This window comes from Hemitrygon akajei, chromosome 6, assembly GCF_048418815.1.
Source record: "Hemitrygon akajei chromosome 6, sHemAka1.3, whole genome shotgun sequence".
NCBI classification, from domain to species: domain Eukaryota; kingdom Metazoa; phylum Chordata; class Chondrichthyes; order Myliobatiformes; family Dasyatidae; genus Hemitrygon; species Hemitrygon akajei.
The window spans coordinates 176,310,563-176,338,429 of NC_133129.1; the positions used below are offsets into that span (position 1 = coordinate 176,310,563).

At 38.6% G+C, this 27,867-nt stretch overlaps 1 protein-coding gene across 2 annotated transcripts in view; it reads right to left on the reverse strand.

Annotated features, from left to right (window-relative positions):
* LOC140729708 (uncharacterized) overlaps nt 1-27,867 on the reverse strand; it is an 89,040-nt gene that overhangs the window by 37,200 nt on the left and 23,973 nt on the right. The window contains exons 9-19 of one of the 2 annotated variants that reach the window (XM_073049806.1): nt 24,691-24,804; nt 23,393-23,720; nt 20,974-21,089; nt 20,201-20,318; nt 19,472-19,563; nt 18,483-18,627; nt 11,161-11,267; nt 10,335-10,425; nt 7,193-7,323; nt 6,181-6,228; nt 862-971 (exon numbers count right to left, since the gene is read on the reverse strand). In XM_073049806.1, the coding sequence (XP_072905907.1) occupies nt 862-971; nt 6,181-6,228; nt 7,193-7,323; nt 10,335-10,425; nt 11,161-11,267; nt 18,483-18,627; nt 19,472-19,563; nt 20,201-20,318; nt 20,974-21,089; nt 23,393-23,720; nt 24,691-24,804 (1,400 nt within the window). The remainder of the gene's footprint in view (nt 1-861; nt 972-6,180; nt 6,229-7,192; nt 7,324-10,334; nt 10,426-11,160; nt 11,268-18,482; nt 18,628-19,471; nt 19,564-20,200; nt 20,319-20,973; nt 21,090-23,392; nt 23,721-24,690; nt 24,805-27,867) is intronic. The other variant, XM_073049807.1, reaches the window with a different exon arrangement.

Here is a 27,867-nt window from a genome sequence, read left to right on the forward strand (position 1 = left end):
GGGAGGAGAGGGTGAATACTTTTTATAGGCATTGTACTTAAAGAAGATTAAAGGTACTTAAAGGAAAGATATCACTAGGATTGTAAGAGTGCAGAGAAAATTTAGAAGGACGCTGCTGGGACTTGAGGACCGGAGTTATAGGGAAAAGGTGGAGTCATTCAGGATTTTAGTCCCTCAAGTGAAGGAGGAGGGGAGATTTGATAGCGGTACACAAAATGACATGGGGTAAAGATAAGGTATATGCAAGCATGCTTTATCCAGAGTTTGGGTGAGACTGAAACTAGAAGTCATAAGTTAAGGGTGAAAGGTGAAACATTTAAGGGGAACATTAGGGGGAACTTCTTTACTCAGATGATCTTGAGAGTGTGGAATGTGTTTGAAGTGGTGATGCGGAGTTGATTTTACCATTTAAGAGAAATTTGGAGGGATAAATATATGGGAGAGATACAGAAGGCAATGGTCTGGGTTCAGGTCGACAGGAGTAAGCAGAGTAATAGTGCAGCATGAACTAGGTAGGCCAAAGGGCCTGTTTCTATGCTGTAGTGTTCTATGACTCTATGAATCGCTCCATGAGCCAGGGGCAACTCACTAAGCTAGCCGGCCTCCTATATTATTCTGAATTTTTTTTAAAATATCCTGTTGTACTTGTCAGCAAATTATACAAGAGTTTCAGAACTTCGCTTTTCAACAAATGCTTGACATACGATTTCCGTTGAACTGACTGACAAAGCAATCAAAATGCTAATGTTATGGGGGACTGATTCCCAATGCCAAGAAAAAGAAATGACGTTCAAATTATGGAAATTGAGCTTTATTGCTGCTCCTCTCATGTCAATACAAAACAGTGGCAAGTTTTCCTACCCTTTTAACCGTTCATTCAGATTTGAAACAATTTGTTGGTGTTGTTCAAAATCACGGCTTTGCTGGCTTCGCAAATGGGACAGCTGATTCTGCAACCGTTCAGCTTCATTCTGCATCAGGAAGGTAAAATTTAGAGCAGATTTGCAAAACATATTTTGATTTTTTCATATCACATTTGAGGCATAAAGACAAGTTCACAACTTAATCTACCATCTAAGTTCTATTCTGAAAGTGAGGAAAGATATCAAAGCTGCAGGACTGAATCTATCATATCGGTCAGAACTTCCATCTCTTAATGAAATTGAAGAGTATCAGCACATATGAAACCACTCAACACTACTCAGGATAAATTGCATCTACTTTGAATAACATAAAAATAATTTATAAGTATCATCTCAAAAGCCAAAGCACAAGCACAATGACAAACACAGTTCTCTTCTATCTTCATAAAATCCATTCCTATCTCTGGTGATCACAAGCCTAGTTTAGATAAATGAGGTAATATTTGTTTTGCTATGTATTCCTGTACATCAGCTTGCTGAAAATAAGTATATTGATGGAGGATGAAGGACAAATCTTTGGGCACCTGACTCACCAGACTGCTGCTTCCTCAATATTCTTGAAAATGACCCAAAATTCCAGCACTACAAAGCAGTCTAACTCTGGAAATGATAAGACAATACCTTGATTATTTTTATTCACTGATGCCTGTCTGTGGGGGCATAGTAGCAGTGCTATTGTCTGACAGCTCCAGAGACCGAGATTCAATCCTGAGCTCTGGTGCTATGAATGCAGAGATTTGCACCATCTCCCTGTGATCACATGGGTGTTCTCCGACAGCACAGGTTTCCTCCTACATCCTGAAAACTTACAGGTTGCTAAGTTAGTTTGCTACATAAACTACCCTCGTCCAGGTGGATGGCAGAAAAATTGGGATGCAGCTGATGAGTATATACTAGAATAGGTTCCAGAGAGATTCTATTAATCATTTAGGAGCCAGTTCAATGTGAATGGGCTGAATAGCCTCCTTCAAAGTTGCAAAGAAATATGAATTTAAAACAGTGCATTCTAAATGTCACACACAAAATGCTGGTGGAACACAGCAGGCCAGGCAGCATCTATAGGGAGAAGCGCTGTCGACGTTTTGGGCCGAGACCCTTGGTTTGAATTTCCAGCATCTGCAGATTTCCTCGTGTTTGCATTCTAAATGTGTTCCTTTCAAGCACTACTGGATATGTAGTCTGAACTCTCATCTAAAGGTTAAAGATTGGTTTTATCCGTCACATATAAATCAAAACATGAAATGTAGCCCACAAGTGTCACCATGCTTCCGGTGCCAACACAGCATGCCTAACTCTTGCATCTACAGAATGTGAGAGGAAACTGGAGCACCCGGAGGAAACCCACGGAGACACAGGAAGAATGTACAATCTCCTTACAGTGATTGCAACTGAACCCTGATCTTCCAATCACTGACACTATAAAGCATGTAAACTGCTACATTATGTTAACTGTTACAGGCATTTCCTCAACAAGTTCATGCACAGGGTAAGTGAACAAAGAAGGTTTTTTCCTTACAAAGCATCGAGCATACAGTATGATTCCAAGTTTAAGGTACCTTATCACATTTATTCTCAATACAGCAAAGGTTTTGGCTTCCATGAGCATAACATGTCATAGCAAAGAGGGTCACTCTCTGACAGAAGGTCAATGACTGTTTAATGATAATGATGTCCATCATCAAAACAAGACTATTACTAGAATGGTGACCATCTGAATGATTCTCTTCAGCGGTACAGTTTGCACCAACATCATCATTCAGCAGCAGGCTGCAAAGTTACTGCTATGAAAAATAAGTTTGGTGATGACCAGGCCTTTTTTCCCTACTATCATACAGCTGGGGCTGGTGGGATGGAGATGCCTCTCTACCAAAGAAGGTGTAAGGAACTTCTTCACACCACTAGCCTGCAGGTCACCTTTGGGCAAGGTGTAGCACCTGCTTAGCCCCCTGATCAGGGTCACATGAAGCCATAGGAGCAGATGGCGGATGGTCGTATGAGCAGCTGGTACATATCACAAACCCTAATGATGCCAGACAGACAATCTCTGAAAAATATTGATAATGGCTGGGGTCACCTGTCTTGTAAAGACACTGCCCAGAAGGCGGCAATGGCAAACCACTTCTGTAAAAAAATTGCCAAGAACAATCATGGTCAAAAGACCATGATAGCCCATGTCATATTACATTGCACAAAATGATGATGATATACAGCTGGAAACAAGTAAATAAAGGTAGTAGCAATTTAAAAGAATGGTAGAGCTAATGTTCCACTGGTACTCCCAATCAGGAAAAGTATGAAGCCGTTTCTGGATAGTTTAATTTACCCCAGATCTTATACACAGGATTTACCTTTGGTCAGAAACACATGAATTATTTACTTCATCTAATGGTTAATTATGGACTTTGCTTATTCTGTAGCACGCTCACCAAGAGATCAAACCTTCTCAAAACCATTTGCGCAGAAGTCACATAATTAATGAATCAACTAAATATGAAGTATTATTCATTGCTGGACTCCTAGCCTTTTGTGTTATTACTCTCCCTGACAAAGGGTCAAAGATGAGACCAATGCGCCCCACACCCTCCACCTGTTTTTGCAATTGACCAAGCTAGTTCCAACCACTCTTTCCTTGTATGAATCCTTCGAAATCAGGATTCTTCCCCAGGAACAGCAGTAAGCACATCTCAACAACATCTCTAATGGCATAATTTCAAGTCAAGTCACTTTCACTGTCATTTCGACCATAACTGCTATGTAGAGTACATACTAAAAATGAGACGTTTTTCAGGACACAGTACAAAAACTAGACTGAACTAGTAAAAAACAACATATAGAGAGAAAAAAAAACAACTACACTAGACTACAGACCTACCCAGGACTGCATAAAGTGCACAAAACAGTGCAGGCATTACAATAAATAATAAACAGGACAATAGGGCAGTAAGGTGTCAGTCCAGGCTCTGGGTATTGAGAAGTCTGATAGCTTGGGGGAAGAAACTGTTACATAGTCTGGACGTGAGAACCCGAATGCTTTGGTGCCTTTTCTCAGACGGCAGGAAGGAGAAGAGTTTGTTTGAGGGGTGCATGGGATCCTTCATAATGCAGTTTGCTTTGCGGATGCAACGTGTAGTGTAAATGTCAGTGATGGCGGGAAGAGAGACCCCGATGATCTTCGCAGCTGACTTCACTATCCGCTGCAGGGTCTTGTGATCCGAGATGGTGCAATTTCCGAACCAGGTAGTGATGCAGCTGCTCAGGATGCTCTCAATACAACCCCTGTAGAATGTGATGAGGATGGGGGTGGGAGATGGACTTTCCTTAGACTTCACAGAAAGTAGAGACGCTGCTGGGCTTTCTTTGCTATGGAGCTGGTGTTGAGGGACCAGGTGAGATTCTCCACCAGGTGAACACCAAGAAATTGGGTGCTCTTAACGATCTCTACCGAGGAAGTCGTCGATGTTCAGCGGGGAGTGGTCGCTCCGTGCCCTCCTAAAGTCAACAACCATCTCTTTTGTTTTGTTCACATTCAGAGACAGGTTGTTGGCTCTGCACCAGTCCATTAGCCGCTGCACTTCCTTTCTGTAAGCTAACTCGTCGTTCTTGCTAATGAGACCCACCATAATTTATAATTATGGCACAGCAATTCTAATTTCTGAATTGAATTTGAATCTTTGAAGCCAGTAATTTTGAAAGCTGATACAAATCTTATCTCTCTGATACACCCTCATTGTCTTATATCATGTCACTCACGAGGCTTCATTCTTATCAAGCAGCCAGAATGCCTACACTACTTCTTTTCCGTGTTCTTAGGTTCCCCTTTCTGCCCACTCCCAACATATAATTCTCAAGTGAATGCATTTCTGAAAATATCTAAAAGCATAGTTCTATCTGGTGGAGGGGAGATGGGTGGATAGGGGGATGGGGATGAGGGTTGGGGAGTGGCTGGGTTAAACAGTCAAAATGTAATCGGCAACTGGTTGTCTTGAATGTAATTTGTTGGTGTTGCAATAAAAATTAGTGATTTAAAAAAAGCATAGTTCTATCTAATAACCTTCCTCTTCAACTCGGACTAATAATCACATGCCCCAAACAAACACACATCATCCTTTGTAGTTGCTGATCAATGTTACCTACTGGTTAAATAATGCCATAGTTTTCAAACCTTTCCATCTCTCAGCTATTCCTACTCTGCAATCCTCCAACTCCAAAATTCTCAGAGACACGTCTACTTAACCAATTTTGGTCCTTTGTTCACCTTGAGTTGAACTGCTTAACCAATGGCCATGTCAACAACTGTCAAAGCTTTAAACATTGGTATCATCTGCTTCCTCAAAAAAGGTTTTCATTAACCTTTTCAATAAAAGCATTTTTTGTGGCAACAGGTTTAGTAATGAGCAGCTTTGAACAACTGGATTTTTGAAAGGACTTTGACTTTAGGAACACTGTGTACAACACAAGCAGCACCTACCTGATGTTACATTCATACAACTAGATGAGAAATGAACAATTACTTCCATGAAAACCAATAAAGTATCACGACGATAGTACTTGCAAGCTGTTAAGTAATCTACCAATCCCAGATACATTCTGTTAGGACTATATAATGCACATCTGACCCCAAAAGAGGTGGGGCATTGCACAGTAGTGCACAACACCATTAAGTAACTCCTCAAACTGCATTTGAAAAGTCTCACATCTAGCACGCACTCAATAAATGATTTTCATCAGTTTTATTAGGTAAACCTTTACCAAGTTTCTTCAAAAGGTGATTTTGTAAGAATCATTATGAAATGTTAACCCAAACTTGACGTTTCTAAGAATAGTTTAAGTCTACCTTTCCTCAAGCTTATTCAAAATGTCAATTTTATTTCCTGCTGAGTTCTCTATCTAACATTGACTTGTTTTCTACATAAGAACAGAAATTGTATTTGAAAATAGGTAATTTTTGATTTCAGTAGGGATTCACTCAACATTGTGAAAATTTTACTTTTTATTTCTGTAAATTTATAATCTCAGGTGTGCATTATGTAATCTTTACTACCTTTTGTATATCCCCATCACCAAAAGCTATAATTCCCTAGTGTTATTTTGCTTGCCTAATGCTTAACACAACTCAGTTACAATTAAGCAAACTTTAGGATTAAAAATATCTAAACACACACACACACACACGTAAATCAAACCCAATAAAACACAACTAACAACACACTGTAGCAGTTGCTTTTCACCTCCAAAGTGACTATGGGCAAACACACACCTGGCGAGCCCTCAGTAGTTGCCCTTCTTCATTGACACCAAAGGCCACCTGTATTAAAAGGCTTTGTTACAAGATCCTTGAATTTTAGTTTTATTGTGCATTAAAAAGTTTTTAACATAATTCAAAAGTTCAAACCTCGAGGTTTAACCTTCAACTTTTGATCTGAGAACTACTGTATGTATATTGTAATCAGAAACTTTTAGAACAAGGCAACACAGACAAAATGCTGGAGGAACTCAGCAGGCCAAGCAATGCTTTGGGTCGAAACCCTTCATCAGGACTGAAATAAAAAATCCTTTAGAAAAGGGGTTCCCAACCTGGGTCCACAGGCCCCTCAGTTGATGGTAGGGGTCTATGGCATAAAGTTTGGGAACCGCTGCTTTAGAAGGCCAGATAAAATGAAAGTGTTAGAATAACATTTATAATTTGTAATTATGATAAAGAGAATTTCTTCTCAGAGAAGGTGGTGAATCTTTGGAATTCTCTACCTCAAGAACTGGAAAAGGTCATTCACCAAGATGATTCAAAACAGAAAAAGGTGGAATTTTGGATATTAAGAAAATCAAACAATATGAGAACTGCGCAGAAATAGCATCCAGATGAAAAAGTCAGACATGATCCAAGAGGTGGAGGCAGTTTGGCCTCCTTTTCCTCCTGTCCTCATCTTCACCATGGATGCATGACAGAGGTTAATCAACTGTCCTCCAAGTCCTGGGAACCAAATTTCTCCAGGATAGCACAATTGGAACTGAACAAAAATATGTTTAACCAATTCTAGTTAGCAATTTAAATAAGTGACAGAGCTTGCTATTTAAATAAAAACATGTGATCTCATTAAGAATAACCTGAAATTGCTACCTGTCAAACACAATGAACCATTATTCTAAACATATCAGTAGATCAGTTGCTATTAAACTATTTCCAAAATTTTATTCAATTTTGGCTGCTATTAACACAACTGTTGACGTTATAACAATTCTTATGTTAAGCTGTTCTAAACAATCACCCTTACCTGATGGAATTCTACTCTGGAACGGAGCTGTGCTCTGTCCTCCAAGTCTTGACAGCGCTCCTCTAAGACTAAGATTTGCTCTTGCAGCCTGTTCCGCTCCATTTCCAACTCTTCAACAACTGCCCTCAGTCCTGAATAATTATAAATGTGATTTTGCAAAGCTGTTGAAACGAAAACTAAATTGAATGCGATCTTCAATTTAATATAAACACTTGAAGGTTGTTAACTACAATATGTTAAGATTTTTCTATTTATTTTGAGTCTTTGCTCTGGATTTTGCTGCAGTGTCAATGTTGCACACCATCAGCATTGATTGTCATTCACGTATAAACTTGAACTATAACCTCCACAGACTTAAACAGAGAGATCAGGAAGCTGTCTTCCAAACTGCTCTTCTACTCCAATACTGTCTCCCTAGATACCCTCTATTCAAATGCACAGAGGGGCAAAATTACAGTACATACATGAAGGATAGAGAAAATTGAAATTTAACAGACAGAACTGGGATTTGTCCAATCCAGTGAACAAAAAAGACACCAAATCCAAAATACTGTTCGTCTCTGTCCTTTACATTTCAGGTAGAGATTGGAAGTAAGGTTTAAAAAATTTTACTTTTTCTTTTATCTTTCATTTCTTCCTGAATCCTTTTTTCCCTTCATTTCAATTTTTGTACCATATTTTACAATTTATAAACTCAATATTTAGAATTCTTCAGTCTGATTGGTTGTTTGCCAATTATGGGATCCCAAAGGCATGTACAGATGCTTGGTTCTAAATTTCAGCAAATTTCAATGCAAATCCCATAGCAACTTTGAGGGTAATTTTAAGTGTAATGAATGACTGGCAGCAATTCATCAATACTGAAAGAAAAGTTCAGTCTTCATTTAGTCCACAGACTAAATGATTTCAGGTTACACATCTAAAACCCTGAACTAGTCACACACGGGTCAATCACAAACAAACAAGCCTAAAATAATTGCTAATATTAATGCAATGCCTTTTATAAGCCTAGTGCCTGTGTGAAACTGTTAAGTGATCCTGCATTCTGAGCACCAGGTGAAGATACTTGTCAAATTTTAGTGACAAAGCCTTTTATTTCTTCCCTGTTTGAAGGAGAGAAAAAAAGCTGAAGGAAAGCAAGAAGGGTACAACTTGAAACAAAGGAATGAGTGAAGAATCTCTTTGCAGGAAAGTAGCTATAGAAAGAAAAATCTGGACCAAAAAAATTAACAGTTGAAGGGTGATGGAGACAACACTGACGGGAAAAAAGAGCGTGTGAAATAAGTTCAAATTAATTTAGATGCCAGCACTCCAAAGTAAAAACAGAAATACTATGAGATTCACTAAGTCAGGTAGCATGTTCGGAGAAAGTCTAAACCAAAATTTAATGCAACTGGTTAATTATCTTATTTAGGATATCTTATTTCGAAGGATCTCCTTCGAAGATCATAGATTTGGATAAAAAAGGAAGTGGAGAATTGTACATGGGAGGATGGAAATAAGATTTTTTTTGACTCAGTGGATGTCATTTGATAGTAAACAGAGGAGGAAGATAAACAGACATGAGGAGGCTGAGGAAACATTGGGCAAAATAGGGTTGGTTTTCCATTGAGAAGAGCTGAAAAAACTGAAGAATGGTGGAGAAAATATAGTGTTAAGTACCTGAGACTAGGATTATTTGGGATATACTGACAACAATGAAGGAGCCCAAGATAGCCAAGCAGATAGTTCAGATTGTTTGACATCAAGTACACAGGAAGTGTAGGCCATTTGATTTATCATACCTGCGTAATTATTCATTCAGATCATGGCTGATCTCATTTTGAGTTCTACTCAGCATTCTTGCCTACACTCATTACTCTCTCACTCACATGCTTATCAAGAATCACCCAACCAGTCTTTAAAATATTCAGAGGCTGCACCCAATTTCTTTTGAAGAAAAAGACTTGCAGAAAGTAATTTACCTCATCTGCATCTGAAATGGGAAGGTGAGGGTGTTAGTATGCAGGTAGTGGGAAAATTATTCCTTGTGTTTGTCGATCCTGCCACTTTGGAATGGCCCACACCTTATTAACCTGGTCCAACTCCACCTGGCTTTCTTGGAATTTATCTGTATTAATCACTTATCCCATTAAGAGTGGAAGGGGGTACCAGATATTGTTATATGTTGGTATGTGCAGGGTGAGTTGGGGGTGAAAACTTTGGGATCAGGGGTATTGCTTAGGGTCAGGAGCTGTTTGATGGGACTGCTCATTGTTAATGGGGACTTGCCCAGGGTTGATGGGGGTGCTTTGGGTTAGAGGATGCAGTCAAGATTTGGGGGTACAGTTGGGATTATTGGTGCCAGTTGCAGTTATGGTGGGTGTGTCCGAATGGAGACTTTGCCTTGGGCTGATGGGTCCTGTGGTTAAGGTTGGGAATACGGTTCTGATGTGGAGTATCCACAATGGTTCATGGAGGGGTTCGGGTTACAATATCTCCACATTCTATACTTTCCCCACAGGAAGAAATGTCCGCTCCATGTTCAGCCCTCAGTTTTGTACCAACCAAGCATCAATGCAACAGTCAGTTATCAATTTGTTCTAAATTCCTCTGCCTTGGGGATTCAAAGTCATTTTGGTTCCTAATATAAAGGCAAGTCACTCACCATCGCGTTGGAAACATATTGCCATTCCTTCATTGCTGCTGGGTCAAAATCATGGAATTCACTCCCTAACAAAACGGTGGGTGTACCTACGTCTCAGGGACTGCAGTGCTGAAGAGGCAGCTCATCACCACCTTCTCAAGGGCAATTAGGAATGGGCAATAAATGCTGGCTTAGCTGGCGATGCCCACACCCCATAAATGAATAAATAACTTTTTTAAATGGTGCAGATGATACCGTGGAAAGATAGCTAGCCAGTTCTTCCAGCATGCACATGCCTATAATTGTAAATTACTCAACAGGGCAATTTAGAGGAGGAGAAGCAAAAATCCAAACAATGCTGACATGGGTTAGAAAGTGCCAATAAGCAAAATGGGTTATTTAAAATAGAAAGATTTTTTTTTAAAGCATCACAAAAGTCACATGATGTGCATGCTTTCAATAACCGCCTAGCAGGTATCACACCTGTATGATGGGAACTGTACTCTGGCCACAAACCTCCCAAATTCGCCCCTTCATTTGCATCATTCTGATCCATATTCATGTTGGACTCTTCAAAGTGTTGCTTCTCTTCATATTCATAATCATCCTACATCATAAAAAAAATCACACTTAGTTCTGTGTGGATATATTTACAGAACATTTTACAACTTGCTAACTTGTTAGCACTTCAATCTTTCCAAATGTGGTCACTTGGTATCAAACAAAAGATTTCAACCGATTTTGTCTGATGCTTTTTAACTTCTACTCTTGGAAAAAGTTAGCTGCACATCATTAATATTTACGGAGATACATATAAGATGCACAGTGGAAGGAATTCAGTGACTATTCACACTAAACAAGATGATTGAGAGTGAAAATTGATTATATTGTCACAGCCACAGAGGGCCATCACATGGCCCATCATGTGCATACTGGCTCTGATAGTTATTCAATATTTATAATATAAAGGGGCAAGTTTGGTTCAATTGATGGACTTTGCAGATGTGACAATGATTTCTAAAAGTTTGTTTCTTTTACATGTTATTTTAACTGTTATATTAAAAATTGAACATGCTTGATACAATGCCAGACATCTTACTTTAACTTATAATGGCAGTTAAAACTTAGCTTAAAACTTTTTCATTTTTGCAAGTCTTGGTTTAGATTTACTTACTCAAAATTACCAAAAGTTTCATAACAAAAATATATCTTAAATCAATCTTTGCAAAACTAAAGTTAATGTCACAAAATGTCAAACTAACTCGATCATAAAACTTCATACTGATGTACAAAGTCAAAGTTTAAATTCAAAGTTTAAGTCTCCGTCAAAATCATCCAATACCTCGAGCTTTTGGGCATCTGTGGTCCGTTGCCTCCTTCCTTGACTCTGTCCTAGTCTTCGAAGATCCCCCAGTTCCTCCTCCAGCTCCTGCTGTCCTGAGACCAAAGCTGGATCAGAGCAGCCAGGAAAGAACCAGTCATCCTCAATCAGTTTTGTGCCGCAGGAAGACACGTCATTCAGAAAGACAGCATGACCACAGACACAAACACAGTAAAGACCGATAAGACCCCAGTGGCTTTCACTACCTTGTGAATTCCCCAAAGGTGTTTGCTTTTAACAGAGTGCTGCTAAAATACAAAACAGCTGGCTGATATTTTAGTTTTAAACATATTTAGTAGTATCAAAGCTAAAGTTACATCAATTGTACTTCAGTGACAACTAATACTAAAACTGATTTATGTTTTGATACTATTTTCAATTTTGGAGCAGCAGAGTTAGATGTTACAGGTAGATTTTGCAGGTTTGTTATTTAACCTGCAAAACCTACATTAGATTGAGAGCAGGAACAAAAGATATTGTTCTACTCATGCAAATGAAAGTTAAAAAAAAATCCTCCACCCACTGAAATGATTCTGATGAATTAAATGGCTCATTTAACTTGTAACAATGCAATGCAATGTATGGATTAAAATGGTTTATATATCAAGGATTATAGAGTCGTGGACTTTTATAGTAATAAAAACAGGGCTTTCAGCCCATTTTCTCTCTGTTAACTATTATGCCTATCTGTACGAATCTCACTTGCCTGTGTTAATTAAATCTCCAAACTTCTGACTAAAACTTCTGAATTTACAAAAACACTAAAAAATGTAACTGGAAGCTTAACTGAATGTTTAATGCAGAGCCATATGTTAAAAATGATTTAAGTCTTCAGTTTTTAAAAAACTACAGAATTCAATGAAAGCATATTTTAGATATATGTTATATCACCTTTGGAATATTTTGTAATCAGAATTTTTTAAATAATTTAAAATTAGTAGTAGCTGAAATTGGAATCCACAAATTACTTTAGTAAGCATGTCTACACCCTTCACTGTAGTCTGGTGCAGAAGGTTAAGGCACATGGGATCAGAGACAAACTGGTTAATTGGATCCAAAATTGTTTTAGTGATAGGAGACAGTGGATGCCTGCTTTTCTGGTTGAAAGTGACTACAGAGATCAGTGCTCGTCCTTCGCTGTATACACCCATAATTTGGATGCAAATGCAGTAGGTATGATTAAAAATCTTGCAGATGACTTGAAAATTGCTGGTGTTGTGGATGGTGAGGAAGTTTGTCTAAACATACTGCAGGATATCAATCACATGGAGGTGGAATTTAGTTGAGATTTTATGTTGCAACTTTAGACAACAGTGATTAAAGTATACTTAGTATCGCATGCAGATCTCGTCCCCACCATGGGAAGAATGTGATTGTTATTGGAGAGAGCACAGAGAAGATTCTCCAGGATACTGTCTTCAGTTATGAGGAAAAAACTGACATGTTTTCCCAGGTGCAAAGGAGGTAGAGGAGTGATCTAATAGAAGTATATAAAATTCCGAGAGGCAAAGATAGGGTAGAAAATTCTTCCCCCATAGTAAGAGTATCCAAAACAAGAAGACATAAGTTTAAAGTGAGAGGAAAACATTTTATAGGGGATCTGAGAGAAAGTTATTTCCTTCACAGAAAATAATTGATAACTCAATCACATTGCCAGAGAAGATGTTGAAATAAGATACAATTATGTTTAGGAACATTTAGATAGACAACTAAATAGACAAAATACACAAGGGTACAGTCCTAATGCAGATAAATGAGATTAATGTGGACAGGTAAGGATATCTGTTATGTATGTAGTGGGCCAAAGGGTATGTTTCTATGCTGTACAACTCTGCCTCAAATTACACCACCATACAACATGAAACAGATTGACCCATATGCTGTCATTTTAAACAAATCCATGTCAACTTTTAGTGATTAAAAGCAGAGATCAAAGGCTAAGAAGCTAAGTCATCTTCAACCAAGAGTAAATGATTCATGACTGGAAGAAATCTTGCAGCAGCTAACACATCCCACCCATTTGTTCAGAATAAACTTGGCAAGGGGAGAAAATTCAGCTGAAATGAAAACAAATTCCCTTTAACATAGATTATAGAAATCACCACGTAAATCTCTTTCTCAGACTCAAAGTAATACAGCATGCAAAAAGGACTTTCAGCTTAACTGTTCCATGCTGAACATAGCATCCTCCCTACTAGTCCCAGTTGTCCAGTTGTCCATAACCCTCCACATCTCTATTGATATGCCTCTTGAAAGTTGCAATTGCATCCACCTCAACCATATCCTCTGGCAGCTCATTTCAGGTACTCACTAACTTCTGTATAAAGATTTCTTTTAAATCGTTAACTTCTAATTGTATCGATACTGTCTAGTTTTGGACTCCCCAGCCCTGGGGAAAAGACTATGATTGCCCACCTTATCCTTATCTTTCATGATTTTATAAACTTCTGTGAGGTCACCCCTCATTCTCTTGTGCTCGGGCTATAAAGATTCCCCATAACTCAGGCCCTCTACTTCAGGCCTGCACCCACTCCATCTTAACAAAGTTTTTCCTATAGCAGGGTGACCAAAACTGTACATAATACTCCAAGTGCAATCTCATCAATGACTTTGAGAACTGTAAAATAATGTCACTACTTCTAAATTCAAAGCCCCGACTGAAGAAGGCTAGCATACTAAATGCCTTATTCACACCCCCTCCCAGGTCCCTCTATTCCGCAACATTCATCAGTACCCTGATATTCATTGTGCAAGTCCTACTCTGGTTTGACTGCTCAAAATGTTTCACCTCACAATTAACTAAACCGAAATCCACTGGGCATTTCTCATCCCATCTCTCTAGTTGATCGAGATCTCTTTCAAATCCATTGTAACCTCTTCACTATCAAGGTGACCCCCAATTCAGCATCATCAGCAAACCTGCTAATCGTGTCATGAACACTTATATTCAAATCATTTAACATGAATAATGAATGACAGAGATTTCAACACTGATCTTTGAGACAACCCAGTTGTCATAGGTCTCCAATTGGAGAATCAAGCTTCAACCATTACTCTTTGCTTCGTATTACTGAACCAATTCTGAATCCACTCACTAGCTCCTCCAGAATCCCATGCGACCTAGCCTGCCACATGGGACAGCATCTACAGCCTAACCTTCAGCAATCCCCTTATTAATCTCTTCAAAAAACTCCAGAAGATTCATCAGATATGAATTCCCAAGCACCAAATCATGCCTGGCTATTCCTGATCAGGCCACAACTATCCAAGTTATGATAGATCATGTCCCTCAGAATTCTCTCCAGTACCTTTCCTACAACTCAAGTCAGACTCACAAGCCTGTAGTGACCAGGCCTGTCCTTGCTACCCTTCTTGGACAACAGAGCAACATTGGTCACCCTCCAGTGAGCTGGATCATTACTACTAATGTAGCATAAGAATTGTTTAGGATCATCTTCAACCCTACCTACCAAATCAATTTCATACCATCATTTTGCTCTCCTAATTTCCCTCACCTGGTCTTAAACTTTGAATATTTGTTGAGGGATTTGTTCACACCCAGCTGCCTAAAATGCAATGGATTTTTTTTTTTCCTTTCCAGAGCCTTGATATCTCTAATTAACCGGGGTTGCCTGAACTTATTATATCTACCCTTCATCCTAACAGGAACAGGCTGCCCTGGACTCTTGAATGAACCCTCTTAAAAGCTTCCCAATTGCTTCGCCTTGGGTAGCTCATTCTACCCAGGCCTCAATTCCTTCTGTTCCAGATTCCCATATTCCTCAATTCCCTTTGCTTTCCAAATCCATCTATCTATCTTCTTTCTAAATCACTCCAACCATTGAACCTTCACAAAATTCCAGAAATTCACCACTCTGTGACAAGTAATTCCTACACACCTCAGTGCAACTTTATCTTGTAACTATGTTGCTTTTTCAAGACCCTCTCATGTGGGAACATCTCCACATCTACCCAGTCATAACCCCTTAAGGATGTTTTACAAGTTCAAATAAGATCACCTCTTATTCTTCTAAACTCCAAAAGCACACAGATTCAACTTCTTTGCTGTTTATAATACAACAAACCGTCAATGTGCAAAATTTTAATGAACATTTAAATACTTTAAGGAGAACTAAATAAGGATTGTAATAATCAAGATTAAAGCGCCCAATTAAATATAGAATTGTTTAAATTAACATAAATTAACAAAAATGGGCAGCACAGCAGCGGAGTGGTTAGCATAATGCTATTATAGCATCAGCAACTCAGGTTTGATTCCACTGCTGTCTGTAAGGAGTTCATATATTCTCCCTGTCACCACATAGGTTCCCTCTGGTGCTCCAGTTTCCTCCCACATTACAAAGACATACTGTTAGTTGATTAATGAGTCATGAATGTAATTGAGTGGCACAGGCTCTTTAGGCCTGAAGGGCTGGTTACCCTGCTGCATCTCTAAATAAAATCATTTTAAAGTAGATTATATTTTGAAATATTAATGGAAGTAACTATGTAATTTTTTAAAGAGCGATCAGGCTATCGACTGCAGATGCATCTAGTTTGCAAATACTAGAAATTTCATCAGCTCAATTCATTTCCCTAAATTGTGGAGAATGAGACAAAAAGCAGCACAATTTATGTTGACCACACAGAACAACTTTGGAATTTCTCAAGAAAACTAAGTAGGCTAAGTTGTTATTTGTTTCATAAGATAATTACAAACATTTAATCATCTGTGACATTGATGAGTCAAACTACCTTCATAAGTTTTCTATTTGAACAACATAATTGTTCCTCCTTGGGGAAACCACTAAGAATAAATGTCACTGGAATAAAGACATTACAGGCAAGACACACAGTCATCATTAGCTTATCAATAACAAAAGGATTTTTTAATTCATGATGGATAGGGATACTTAAAGAGTAAGAATAAACTGAATATCAGTGATGGTGAGGGGGGGAATGCAAACTATATGCTGATGTTTTGCCAACTACTTCATTACCAAAAATTAACGATGAGATGACTCGTGCAAAATGCATTTTCCCATCTGTTTTGTGATTTGGAGTGAGCACCGCAAAAGATGTTCTATTCAGGTGAAACAAACTTATCTCAACATGCAAAGCAACGAAGAACACTTAAAGGGGGTGATTTAACTTAGGATGGCCTCATGCAATTATTATCATATGAAGGTAAAGTTTGCAAAGGAAGGATAGATCAGAGGCAAACCGGCTTCCATGGGAAAAGCTTATCTACACATGTTCAGTGAAAAAAACAATTACATCACAGTACTATTTAGCTAATGAAGTGCACTGCTGATTATTTCCAAGTACAAATTCCAAAGCCCAGAAATACCCTGCAGTACACTGCACAGAAAATGACGACAGAAACCTGCATGCACAAAACTGATGGGAAACTGTGCTCCTAATGGCTGGCCAAATCACAGTTGCAAAAGCAGTGGAGGGGGAAGTGGATGGAATCGTTGAAAGCTCATCAAGGATATGGTAGAGGAAAAGAAATATTAATAAAGTCATGCCCAACTTAAAGGGAACTAAGCATCAGATCTCCACATTATAGAACAAAATATCTTTCACTTATTTTTCAGAAATGCTGCTATAAAGTCAAAATATTTGAAATAACACATCCAATTCAAACAAACAGGAAAGAAAATCAGAAATTAAAAGCAACTAGAAAAGCGAACAAGCTAATGTTCTAGCAAATTGTCTCATCAATTTTTTTTCCATTCATGAACAGTAAGGAAATTACAAGTCTTAACTTTGGTTCAAGTTTGAGCACATTCATATTCTTCACAGATTTAATACTGTGCCAACTTTACTTTCTAATTGTTAGTATACCAACAGAACTAGGTGGTTCTTACTATACATTTTTTACAGTTTAATAAACATGGCATCCAATTTGGCTCGTGGGTTAAGATAAACTCACTGTTGTGAACTCACTCACTCTTAATTAAGTAAATAAAATCTCATCATGTATACCTGTTTTCAGAATACTGAAAGGCCTCGATAGTGGACATGCAGAAGATGTTTTTAATAGAGAGAGTCTAGGGCAAGGGGGCACAGAGGAATTTCTTTAGCCAGTGGGTCGTGAATCTGCTGAATTCATTGCCACGGACAGCTAGACAATGGTTATGGGGAAAAGGCAGGATAACGGTAAAATGATGGGATATTTAAGTAAGTTTTTCTTTAGAGCTCCTTTACTGATATCATCACTTTCTGGCTTAATGCCTGTATCTGTTGGTTGTAGGCTAGTTCAGCCAAGATCGAATGGCATAGCAGACTCAGTGGGTTGAATGACTTAATTCTGATACCTTGAGTCTTGTGGTCTTATTTACAACTGGAGGCCACTGTACAGTGAGACACTAATTTTACAAGTTGATTGTGACCTTATAATTAAATCAAGATGATGGGAGGAGATGGGGAAAGGGGAGAACTGTTTTCCCCGTTTGTAGGACTGAAAAGTTAATTTAATATTATTGACCTTAACAGAACTTTTGAATTTAATAATATTATTCGGGCTCATTAATATGCACAGGAAGTCCACAAGCTGAGTGTTCAGAGCCCGGAAAAACCCCGTGTGGAAACCAATTAGGCTTAATTCTACACCTTTCTGAACACATCCGGAATGTTTGGCCAACACCTTCAAAGGTCACCCACTGAACAGATTTCCTCGTAAAAGGTTAACACCAGTTTTTTTAAATGGCAGCTACTGAGAATCCACTGTTAGAACAGAGTTACAGAGTTGCCAACATTCTATGATTGCCCTCAGTTGTTCCAGATAAAGATGAATTTAAGCTTATCAGAAAAGAATTTCTGTTTTTTTATTCTGTGCACTTGACTATAATTCAAGAGGAAATATGATTCTGACTGATCAATAAGAATCAACAATCTGAAGAAGAGTTTGTCTTCTTTCCAATTATTGGTAAAGCCATCATTCCAATAGGATTGACCAATGGCAGAAACAGGATGACTGTGGGTGGGAATAAATGTTGATGTTGTTGCCAACCAAATTGGGAGTGAAGGATTTTCACCATTTTGCCTTGGAACAGTTCATAAACTGTTCAGCTGAAGCACAGGTGTTAATGCTGAAAGTGCAAAGTTGAGCTTTAAATTCTGGCTTAAAATGCTATCAAGCAATCAATCTCACAACTGGAATAAACATCACAAAATAGATTTTTAAGCAAGTCATTCACCTGCTAAAATACTTGAAATTAGAGAAAGTAAACTGAGTGATTTGTTTAAAGTAAGAACAAGAGATCTCCATAATCTACCTTCTCTTTCTTCCTCAATTTGCGTCATCCTTAATTCCATGACAGTCCTCTCGTCTTTGGCATGGCTCCGCGCCGACTCAGAAACCATTTCTTGCCATTCAATTAGGCGGCTCTGCAGTTCCTCTGCACTTCCAGATTCACTTGTCTACAGAGACATCACACGCATCATCATCCACTCATCTAAATGGGCAATTAGATCCATGTTGATGCAGACAGGAACACAAGAATGTGGTCATTAGCTAAAACAGTAATGATTCTGTATGTTTGCATCCCGGGCATATTCTATTAGTATTATAGAAAGTTAATTCTAGGTTTAGAATGATGCAGTGTGAGATGATTTAGAATGAGTGATGTGTGCGTGCGCGTATATTTATGTATGTGTATATATATGAAACTTATTAGCAAACACTAAGTCCTCACCATTTTAAATTGACGTGGTCAAGAAAAAGACTTGAAATCAAAATCATCAGGATTTGAATCCAAATTTTCAAATGCTTCAATGCAAACCGTAACTCAAACAACAGACAACCTTCTCATCTCAGGAATCAGACTTGTCAATATACTTCCAGAGTTCTTCATAATATTATGGTTATTTTAAAAAATAATTAGTAGTAAAACTCTTCAAAGTAACTCATTTACATTAGAAGTCTTGGAATCCTCCACAATTTCCTCAACCACATGAACTATATGGCTATTTAAGATCCAAAATACGTGATTATGCATATAGAAATCATCTCGTGTGGAAATTAGCCTCCAGCCCATAAATACAGACAGCAAGTCAGGAAATGAGGATGACAACAGAAAAGAAGAGCAAAAGGAAACTTACTTAATATCCTAGTTGAAAAAAAACTAATAAGCAATAAAATACATCAATTTAAAATAATTTATTGGCACAGTTTGAGGCTACCGAATCCATGCTGAATATGCACACTTGGAATAAAGGACTGTAATATAGGCAAATAAAATGCAACACAAAGAGGCCTCCCAACCTGGGAAGTTGCTCGTTTGGCAACTTGTTCTAGATCTGCTTGCATTTTCTGTTGTTGCTCCTCATACAATTCCAATTTTGCTAGAAGCTCCTCTGTAACAAAACACATACCACCATGTAAATATTGATTTGAATTATTACTTACATCCTGCATATACGAGTAGTAAAAATCTTTACATTACATCTCCATCTAAATGTGCAATGTAATTTATAGTAATTTATAATAAAATATGTACAACAGGATAGTCAATATAACAACAGAATTAACCAGTCTGACGGCCTGGTGGAAGAAGCTGTCCTGGACACTGTTGGTCCTGGCTTTTATGCTGCGGTACTATTTCCCAGGTGGTAGTAGCTGTAAGTTTGTGGTTGGGGTGACTCAGACCCCCAATGACGCTTCCGGCCCTTTTTACACACCTGTCTTTGTAAATATCCCGAGTAGTGGGAAGTTCACATCTGCAGATGCACTGGGCTGTCCTCACCACTCTCTGCAGAGACCTGCAATTGATGGAAGTACAGTTCCCATACCAGGCAGTGATGCAGCCAGTTAGGATGCTCTCAGTTGTGTCCCTATAGAAAGTCGTTAGGATTTAGGAGCTCATACCAAACTTCCTCAACCGTCTGAGGTGAAAGAAGTGCTATATTGCCTTTTTCACCACACAGCTGGTAAGTACAGACCACGTGAGAGAGAAGGAACATAATATAATTGAAGTCATACCAGCCAACATACCATTTTGTGCCTTAAAATCTTGCAGACAATTCACTTCCTGTTGTAGTTCTCCTTTCTCTTCTTCCAATTCAACCACTCTGTTTTTGAGGGCCAAATACTCTTGATAAGAAACTCCAGTCTGGGTAGAAATAAATATAGCTTTGACTATAATTGTTTAAAACCAAAGGAATTTCTACTCAATGATAGCCACAATTCAAATCAAAAGAAATTAAAATATTTTCCAAATCATCTTTAAATGCTTAATATTTGCACCACAGCTAACCTGACCCTATCTCAACCATTTTATAGATCACTTTTCCTGCATGCTTGCATCAATTCCATGTCATTCACTCATCAGGAAAACACGTTACTAAACCAGGCAATAACTACACTCTGTAAGACCAAAGAAAAGGAACATGACGGAAAACGGAATAGTAGGTTATGCCCATAGAGTTAAATGAAAGGGAGTAAAAGGAACTTAATATGAAACTATAATCAAATGAAAATTTCAGTTTGGTCTATATAGGCTGTTGCGGTGCTATTCAACCTAGCATTAAGAGTGATGAGTGAGTGAAAGAAATTTAGATCCTAGGAAAGCATTCCTTCATACTGCTAAAAAGTATCCACAGGTTACAGAACCTGTAGTAGAAAAAATGGCATTTCCCACAATGCTTCAACTGTGCATGGAATACTACTAAACTAACTTATAAGATTAAGTCTTTTCATTTGTCTAGGAAAATTACAAACATATTGATCTCAGTCACTAGGTACTAGGTTTTTTTCATTTGTGTTACCTGTGCATTTTTCAGATCCTCTTCAGCCTGCTTGATTTTTGACTTGGACCAAGCTTTCATTTTCAAGAATTTGGCCTCAGACTTAGCAGCCTCTTCTGTTTTAAGCTTCACTTGCTCTTTAAAAGAATTAAAATAAACATAAGTGATATGAATTCCATGGCCAAATAAAGTACTTCACATCTCTAGCTGGCAGTTCAGAACAATCAATGAAAAATCACAGGAGTTCAACTATTTACCCGCAGTTCAGGCCATAAAATATCAATGTAATTCCTACAGTTCAGTAAATAAGAAACAAAGTCAGTTTTGAAGTGGTGACCTAAAGAATAATTACCCTTTGCAAAATATCTACTTCTGGAAAAAAATATTTTAATTTCATCACAAGCATGTTTCAAAATCTTCACAACAAAAGGATTTATCAAAATAATTCAAAACTCTTATTCTGAAGTACATTTTAACATAGCAAAATTATGATACATAATAATACATTAAATTATGATAGGCCTAAATAATGGTAGTCTTTTTACCTAAGGTGGAAATGTCAAATACAGAGCACAATTTTAAGGTAAGCTGGGGAAAGTTTAAAGATTTGCAAGACTTTTTTTAAAAAAAAGTTTCAAGTGCCTGGATTACCAAGAAGGAATCAATAATTCAATGAATCAATGAAAAAGACCAATGAACAAACAAGGAATGTGGACAATGAGCAGGAAAATGAGATTTAGATTGGCACAGTAGACAACATGGAAAAGGTGGGCTAAAAGGCCTCCTCCTGCACTGTACTATGCTTTAAAAAACACTTTATTTGATACTTTTATCTTTAATTGTACGTGCAGTGTAACTTTTGATTATTTCATTCTTTAGTTATTTCTGTTTGACTAATTGTTTTTTTTAATTTTGCTGAGAATTTTCAAGTTGTTGACTCACTCAAATGGCTAGGGAATACAAGTGTCTTTTGTTTGAAACAAAACTACTGACAAATATCAGAAAAGGGGAAGTTCTCACTACTGCAAGTGCTGTAGCTACAGTACTAACCACAAATTCAAGGCATTTTAACACTCACATTAATGCCATCAGAACAAACAATAATTGTTAAACCTGGGCAGCACATAACTTTGAATTAAGACTGCTATTTGTCAGTTACCCTTTTCTATGCTGGATGTGCTTAATAATTTAAAATGATTTTGTGTGAAAACTACAGGTAAAGGGGAAACTTGTAATTACACAATGGAAGATAAATGACAAGAAAAATTGGAGAAAAGCGAAGGCATTTGATTTGATGACTGCTCATGGCAACAAATTGACATTAAGGATTGATCTAAATAAGGCAAGCCAATGATTCTGGTAATTGCTCCCCTTCTGTCTCTTTTCTCTCTCCTGTTGATCTCCTTGGCCCCATTACATCTCTTTCCCCTTTCCATCTGCCTGTCACCCATATATTCCTCCCACAGCTTCCCCTTTCCTTTATTCCAGGTTCCACCTTACTCTTCTATCAGATTCCAACATTGTCAACCCTGTATCACCTCTGTTCATCACATCCCAGCTTCTGCCCTATTCCTGTTCTCCTATCCTCTATCTGCCCTATTCCTGTTCTCCTATCCTCTATCTGCCCTATTCCTGTTCTCCTATCCTCTATCTGTCCTATTCCTGTTCTCCTATCCTCTATCTGCCCTATTCCTGTTCTCCTATCCTCTATCTGCCCTATTCCTGTTCTCCTATCCTCTATCTGCCCTATTCCTGTTCTCCTATCCTCTATCTGCCCTATTCCTGTTCTCCTATCCTCTATCTGCCCTATTCCTGTTCTCCTATCCTCTATCTGTCCTATTCCTGTTCTCCTATCCTCTATCTGTCCTATTCCTGTTCTCCTATCCTCTATCTGTCCTATTCCTGTTCTCCTATCCTCTATCTGCCCTATTCCTGTTCTCCTATCCTCTATTTGCCCTATTCCTGTTCTCCTATCCTCTATCTGCTCTATTCCTGTTCTCCTATCCTCTATCTGCCCGTCATCCCTCCTCACCTGCAACCATCCATCACCTGCTAGTTTTTGCTCTTCCCTTTCCCTCCATTGTTTTATACTGGCAATATCCTTTCAACTTTTCAGTAGATTTGCACTTATAGGTGACTTATGCTGACACCCAAGTGTACTAATTTGCCTACCAGCCAATGAAGTATTTGTCAAGTATATCCACTAACAAACTATGGGAATAACAGCGGTCAAATCGCATACAGCAAAGTCCCACGAAGGAAATGATCATGACAAGGCCATTTGGCAAAAATACAAATTAAATAACATGCTCTGCATAAAGTCAACTACATTGCTCCAATGCTACAATATTTTGAGGCAAGCCTACTTAATGTAAAGAAAAATTAGAGTGGAAAATCAATGGCCTACCAAACAATCAACATGCTAATTTTGATTAATTACCTTCCAATTCTTCAATCTTTCGTTTAATGGCACTGTCCGTTGTACCAGTTGCCTCAAGTATCACAGGAACCTCACCACAAAGCTGTGAATCCCTTAACTGTTTCTGTAGCCGTAAATTATATTGCTCCTTCTGAGATATTTCTTCTTCATGTTTCACCCCAATATCATGCAACTCAGCGTTGTGTTTCTCTTTCATATTTTTCAACTCTGCCTCATGTCGCTCCATCAGATCTCTGACCTGGGCTCTCATAACATGCTTTTCAGCGTTAAGCTTTGCCTCAAGGTTGTCCTTTTCTAACTGAAGCAGCTTCATCTTTTCAATCATCTCCTGAAAAATTCAAAAGAGGAAAGTTAGACTAAAAGCAATTTTATGAATCTTACATTTAAAATAATGCAGCTTTCCAAAGTAACATTAAATGTTTGAAATCAGTAAGTCAATCAGGTAAGCAAGAAAAAATGAATGTCAGAAAATAGTACAGCACAGTATAAGACCTTAATCTCAAAATGTCACACTGGCCCTTTACCCTACTCTAAAATCAATTTAATCTTTCCCTCCCACAAAGCCCTCTATTTTTCTCACATCCACATGACTATCTGAAAGTCCCTTAAATGTCCCTAATATACCTGTCTCAACTACCACCCCGGAAGCGTATTCCACACCCCTACGGCTGTGCAAAAAGCTTACCTCTGTCCCACCGTACCTTCCTTCAAAAATGGAAAGTTACGCCCCCTTATATTACCCATTTCCACCCAGGAAAAAGGTCTCCCTCCCTCCGTCCACCATATCTATGCATCTTACTTTAAATACATTTATTGTCATCTTTCATTCTCCTTCACTCCTAAAAAAGCCCTTAGTTATCAAAATTAATATCAAATACCGATATTGTCTAAAGCAGTTGTAGGGAAAGCGAAGAACAATATGATCAGATCAATATGTTGTACTATAATCTGAGTTTATACGTTGTTAACAACTAATAGCATATCACTCCTGATCTTGGTCACAACTGTAATTATTTTGTGATGCAGATCCACAGTGCCAGCTAGCTGCCATAACCAGACATTACAGTGCTCCAAACTTCCGCTAACATTCTATGCTATCATCGGACTGAATAGACACTTTCATTACTTACACATACAAAGAAAAGAATTCAATCATTTTTTGTTTATGAATTTGTTGGAAGTGGTTCCCTCTAAACTAATTTCAGTGCGGGTTGCAACAGAATCACTTAGCTAGCAAAATGCAAACATCTTTCCCTTTAATATTAGCTTCACAGAACAGCAAGTAATAATTTCCTTACCTTTATTTGCTGGTCCCTCACATCGAGCTCTTTCTGCAGAACATCTACAACTTGAGTCCTTCCCAACAATACTTCTTCCTTTTCATGCAGCTTCTGCTTGAGAGCTTTCAACAACTGAAACAATGAATCAACTGAGTGATAAATAACTGCAAAAGTAACAAAAATTCCAACACAAAAAGAGAATTCTCACACAAACAACACGTAGTTCTAATGCACCAATAATTGTGCCTTTTTGCCACACCTCAGAATTAAAGGAATTAAAATGTATTAATTAAGTTGGGGGTAAAATCTTTAGTTCACATTCCTTAATACCTGTAGTCGGCCCTCCTTATCCACGGGGGATTGGTTCCGGGAACCCCCTGCGGATACCAAAATTCACGGATGCTGAAGTCCGTTATATAGTGGCGTAATATTTGCATATAACCTACGCACTTCCTCCCATATACTTTAAGTCATCTCTAGATTACTTATACCACCTAATACAACGGAAACGCTATGTAAATAGTTGTTACACTGTCTTATTGACAAGAAAAAAAAGACTGTTCATGTTTCTCCTGCTCACAACGCAAGCAGTGAACAAACGAGACGCGAGGCGAACAATGATCAAACAACAAGTAAAACTTGTAATACCTGTACAGTAGTTGTTACACTGTCTTACTTATGGAATGAGGGTGCTTTGGAGGAAAATCAATAATACTAAAGTCAGGAACTGTGGAGGTTGACGGCTGAGGATCTTCAAGCGTTGAACGTCGAGACTTCAGAATTGCAGAATCTTTAGTTAGAAACATTGTTATAGGAAGCCGTCTCTTCTTTCTCTTTGCATCATCAAACAAATCTTGCAGTGGCATGTTGTTATCCCTAGGGTGACACGGAGGCTTCGTTCCATCAAAGGATCATAGTCGAGGATCATATCCTTTAACACTTGCGCCTGGTGAAAAACTGCTGCAAATTTTTCAACTGTTCAAATTGATGGCTCTGCCTTCTCTAAATCTTCTTCATCATCATCTTCTTCTGTAGAGGCTTTCAGCAGATCTTCGAGTTCCTCATTGGTAAGGGTTTCTCTATGCTCTTCTGTGTGTTCCTCGACATTGTTCTCGATCATGTCAAAGAAGCCTTCCCTGCCAACTTCCCTTGCAACATTCAGGATATCCCTGACTTCTGAATCAATAGTGGGGAAGCCCCTGAAATCACTGACTGCCTCACTCCATAGTGGGTTCTAACATGCATTCACTGTCTCGGGCTTTACGGCATCTACAGCCTCTGCAATAAGCACAACTAAATCTGCAATTGTGAATTTCTTCCATAAATCCATGATGCTGCAGTCAGGGTTAGACAGACAGACATACTTTATTGATCCCGAGGGAAACTGGGTCAAGGGCATCAAGGGCAGCACGAATCCTCCCGAAGGTGAGGCAGGTGTAAATCGCCTTAATGCACTTAATGATGCCTTGATCAAGCAGCTGCTACAGTGACGTAGTATTAGGAGGCAGGAACATCACTTCCACATTATCATCGGCGAAGCAGAGAGATTGGGGATGGCCAGGAGCATTGTCAATTATGAGGAGAGCCCTGAATGGCAGCCCCTTCTCTTCGAGATATTTCTTGACTTCAGGAATGAAGCACTGGTGGAACCATTCCAAGAACAAGATCGCTGTCACCCAAGCTTTCTTGTTGTGTTGCCAGAACAAGGGTAGGCAATTTTTGTTTTTGCTCTTAAGGGCCCGGGGGTTGTTTGCTCGGTAGACGAGTCCTGGCTTGATCATGTGACCGGCTGCGTTGCCACACAGCACCAGAGTAAAGCAATCTTTCCAGGCCTTGAACCACGGGGCCTGCTGGGCATTCTTATGGATGTAGGTACGATTGGGCATCTTCTTCCAGAACAAGCCCTTTTCATCACAATTGAAGACTTGCTCTGGAAGGTAGCCTTTCTCTTCTGAGATTCTTGAGCTCCTCTGAGAACATTGCTGCGGCTTCAGCATCAGCCGATGCTCCCATGATCTTTACATTCTTAAGGCTGTAGCGCTTTATATAGCCAGCCAGCCATCCCTTACTAGCCTTAAATTCTTTTCTCTCACTCTAGTCAACCCCATCACAGTAGTACTCATACAGATTAAGAGCTTTTTCAAGTATAATTTGGTCATCAACAGGGATATGCTTCTAGCCTCTAGCCATATGTCCTCCAGCCATACACTTAATGTTTTTTCAGTCTTCACAAGCAATTTATCACGAACCAAAGAGACCATTCTTGCCATTGCAGGGGCAGCACTTATACTTTCACAAATTTCAGTTTCTTTCCGCTTTATTGTGCGAATGCTCGATTCGTTCTTACCGACCTTACGGCCCACTTCGGAAAGCGACATGCCACTTTTCAAAAAGGTCTAATATTTCTACTTTCTCGGCGAGAGATAGCACTTTACGCTCCCTCTTAGCCTTTCCGGAATTGCTTTGACCACCAAATTGCTTTTTAGGAGTCATTTTTTCACAGGAACAAAATAGCGCACGAACGAGACGCAAGGCAAATAATGCTCGAACAAGTGATGAAAGAGTACTTCCGGGTTTTCTCGATCCGCGGTTGGTTGAATTTGCACATGCAGAATCCGCGGATAAGGAGGGCCGACTGTACTTACCAAGTTACATCAAGCTGCTCTCTAACTTGATAAAGTAGCTTATGCTGTAATGTCAATAAAGAAGAGTTTGTCCATTTGTTTTATCAACAGTATTGTCTCGCATAAAGATGCTTTAAATGTTTACCAATCAAAAACATATGACTGCAACTGTTGAAATTCATGTGTAAAAGTATACTGGACAAAAAAAGTGATGCTGTAGATGAGGGGATATTTCATAAGATTCACCAGTCTTCACTGAGAGAAACTGTAATTAATTCATACACCACAGTAATACCCATGTGCAGAACACATTGTGTGCATAAAGAAAATATTCATGCAACTCCACAATAACAAAAATACAATTGGATACACAAACACTATGTATACATGGCAACTTTTCTTAGCAACAGTTCAGTAGTTCAGCTGACAACTTTTCAAGACAATCATTTGTACAGATCAGATATGTATCTCTAAAACAAAATTAATCGCCCCTATATGGTTAAGGCAAAAGAAACAGATTAAAGTAAAAAATAAGTAAGAGACCAGGCATTAAAGTACTGCATTGATTCAT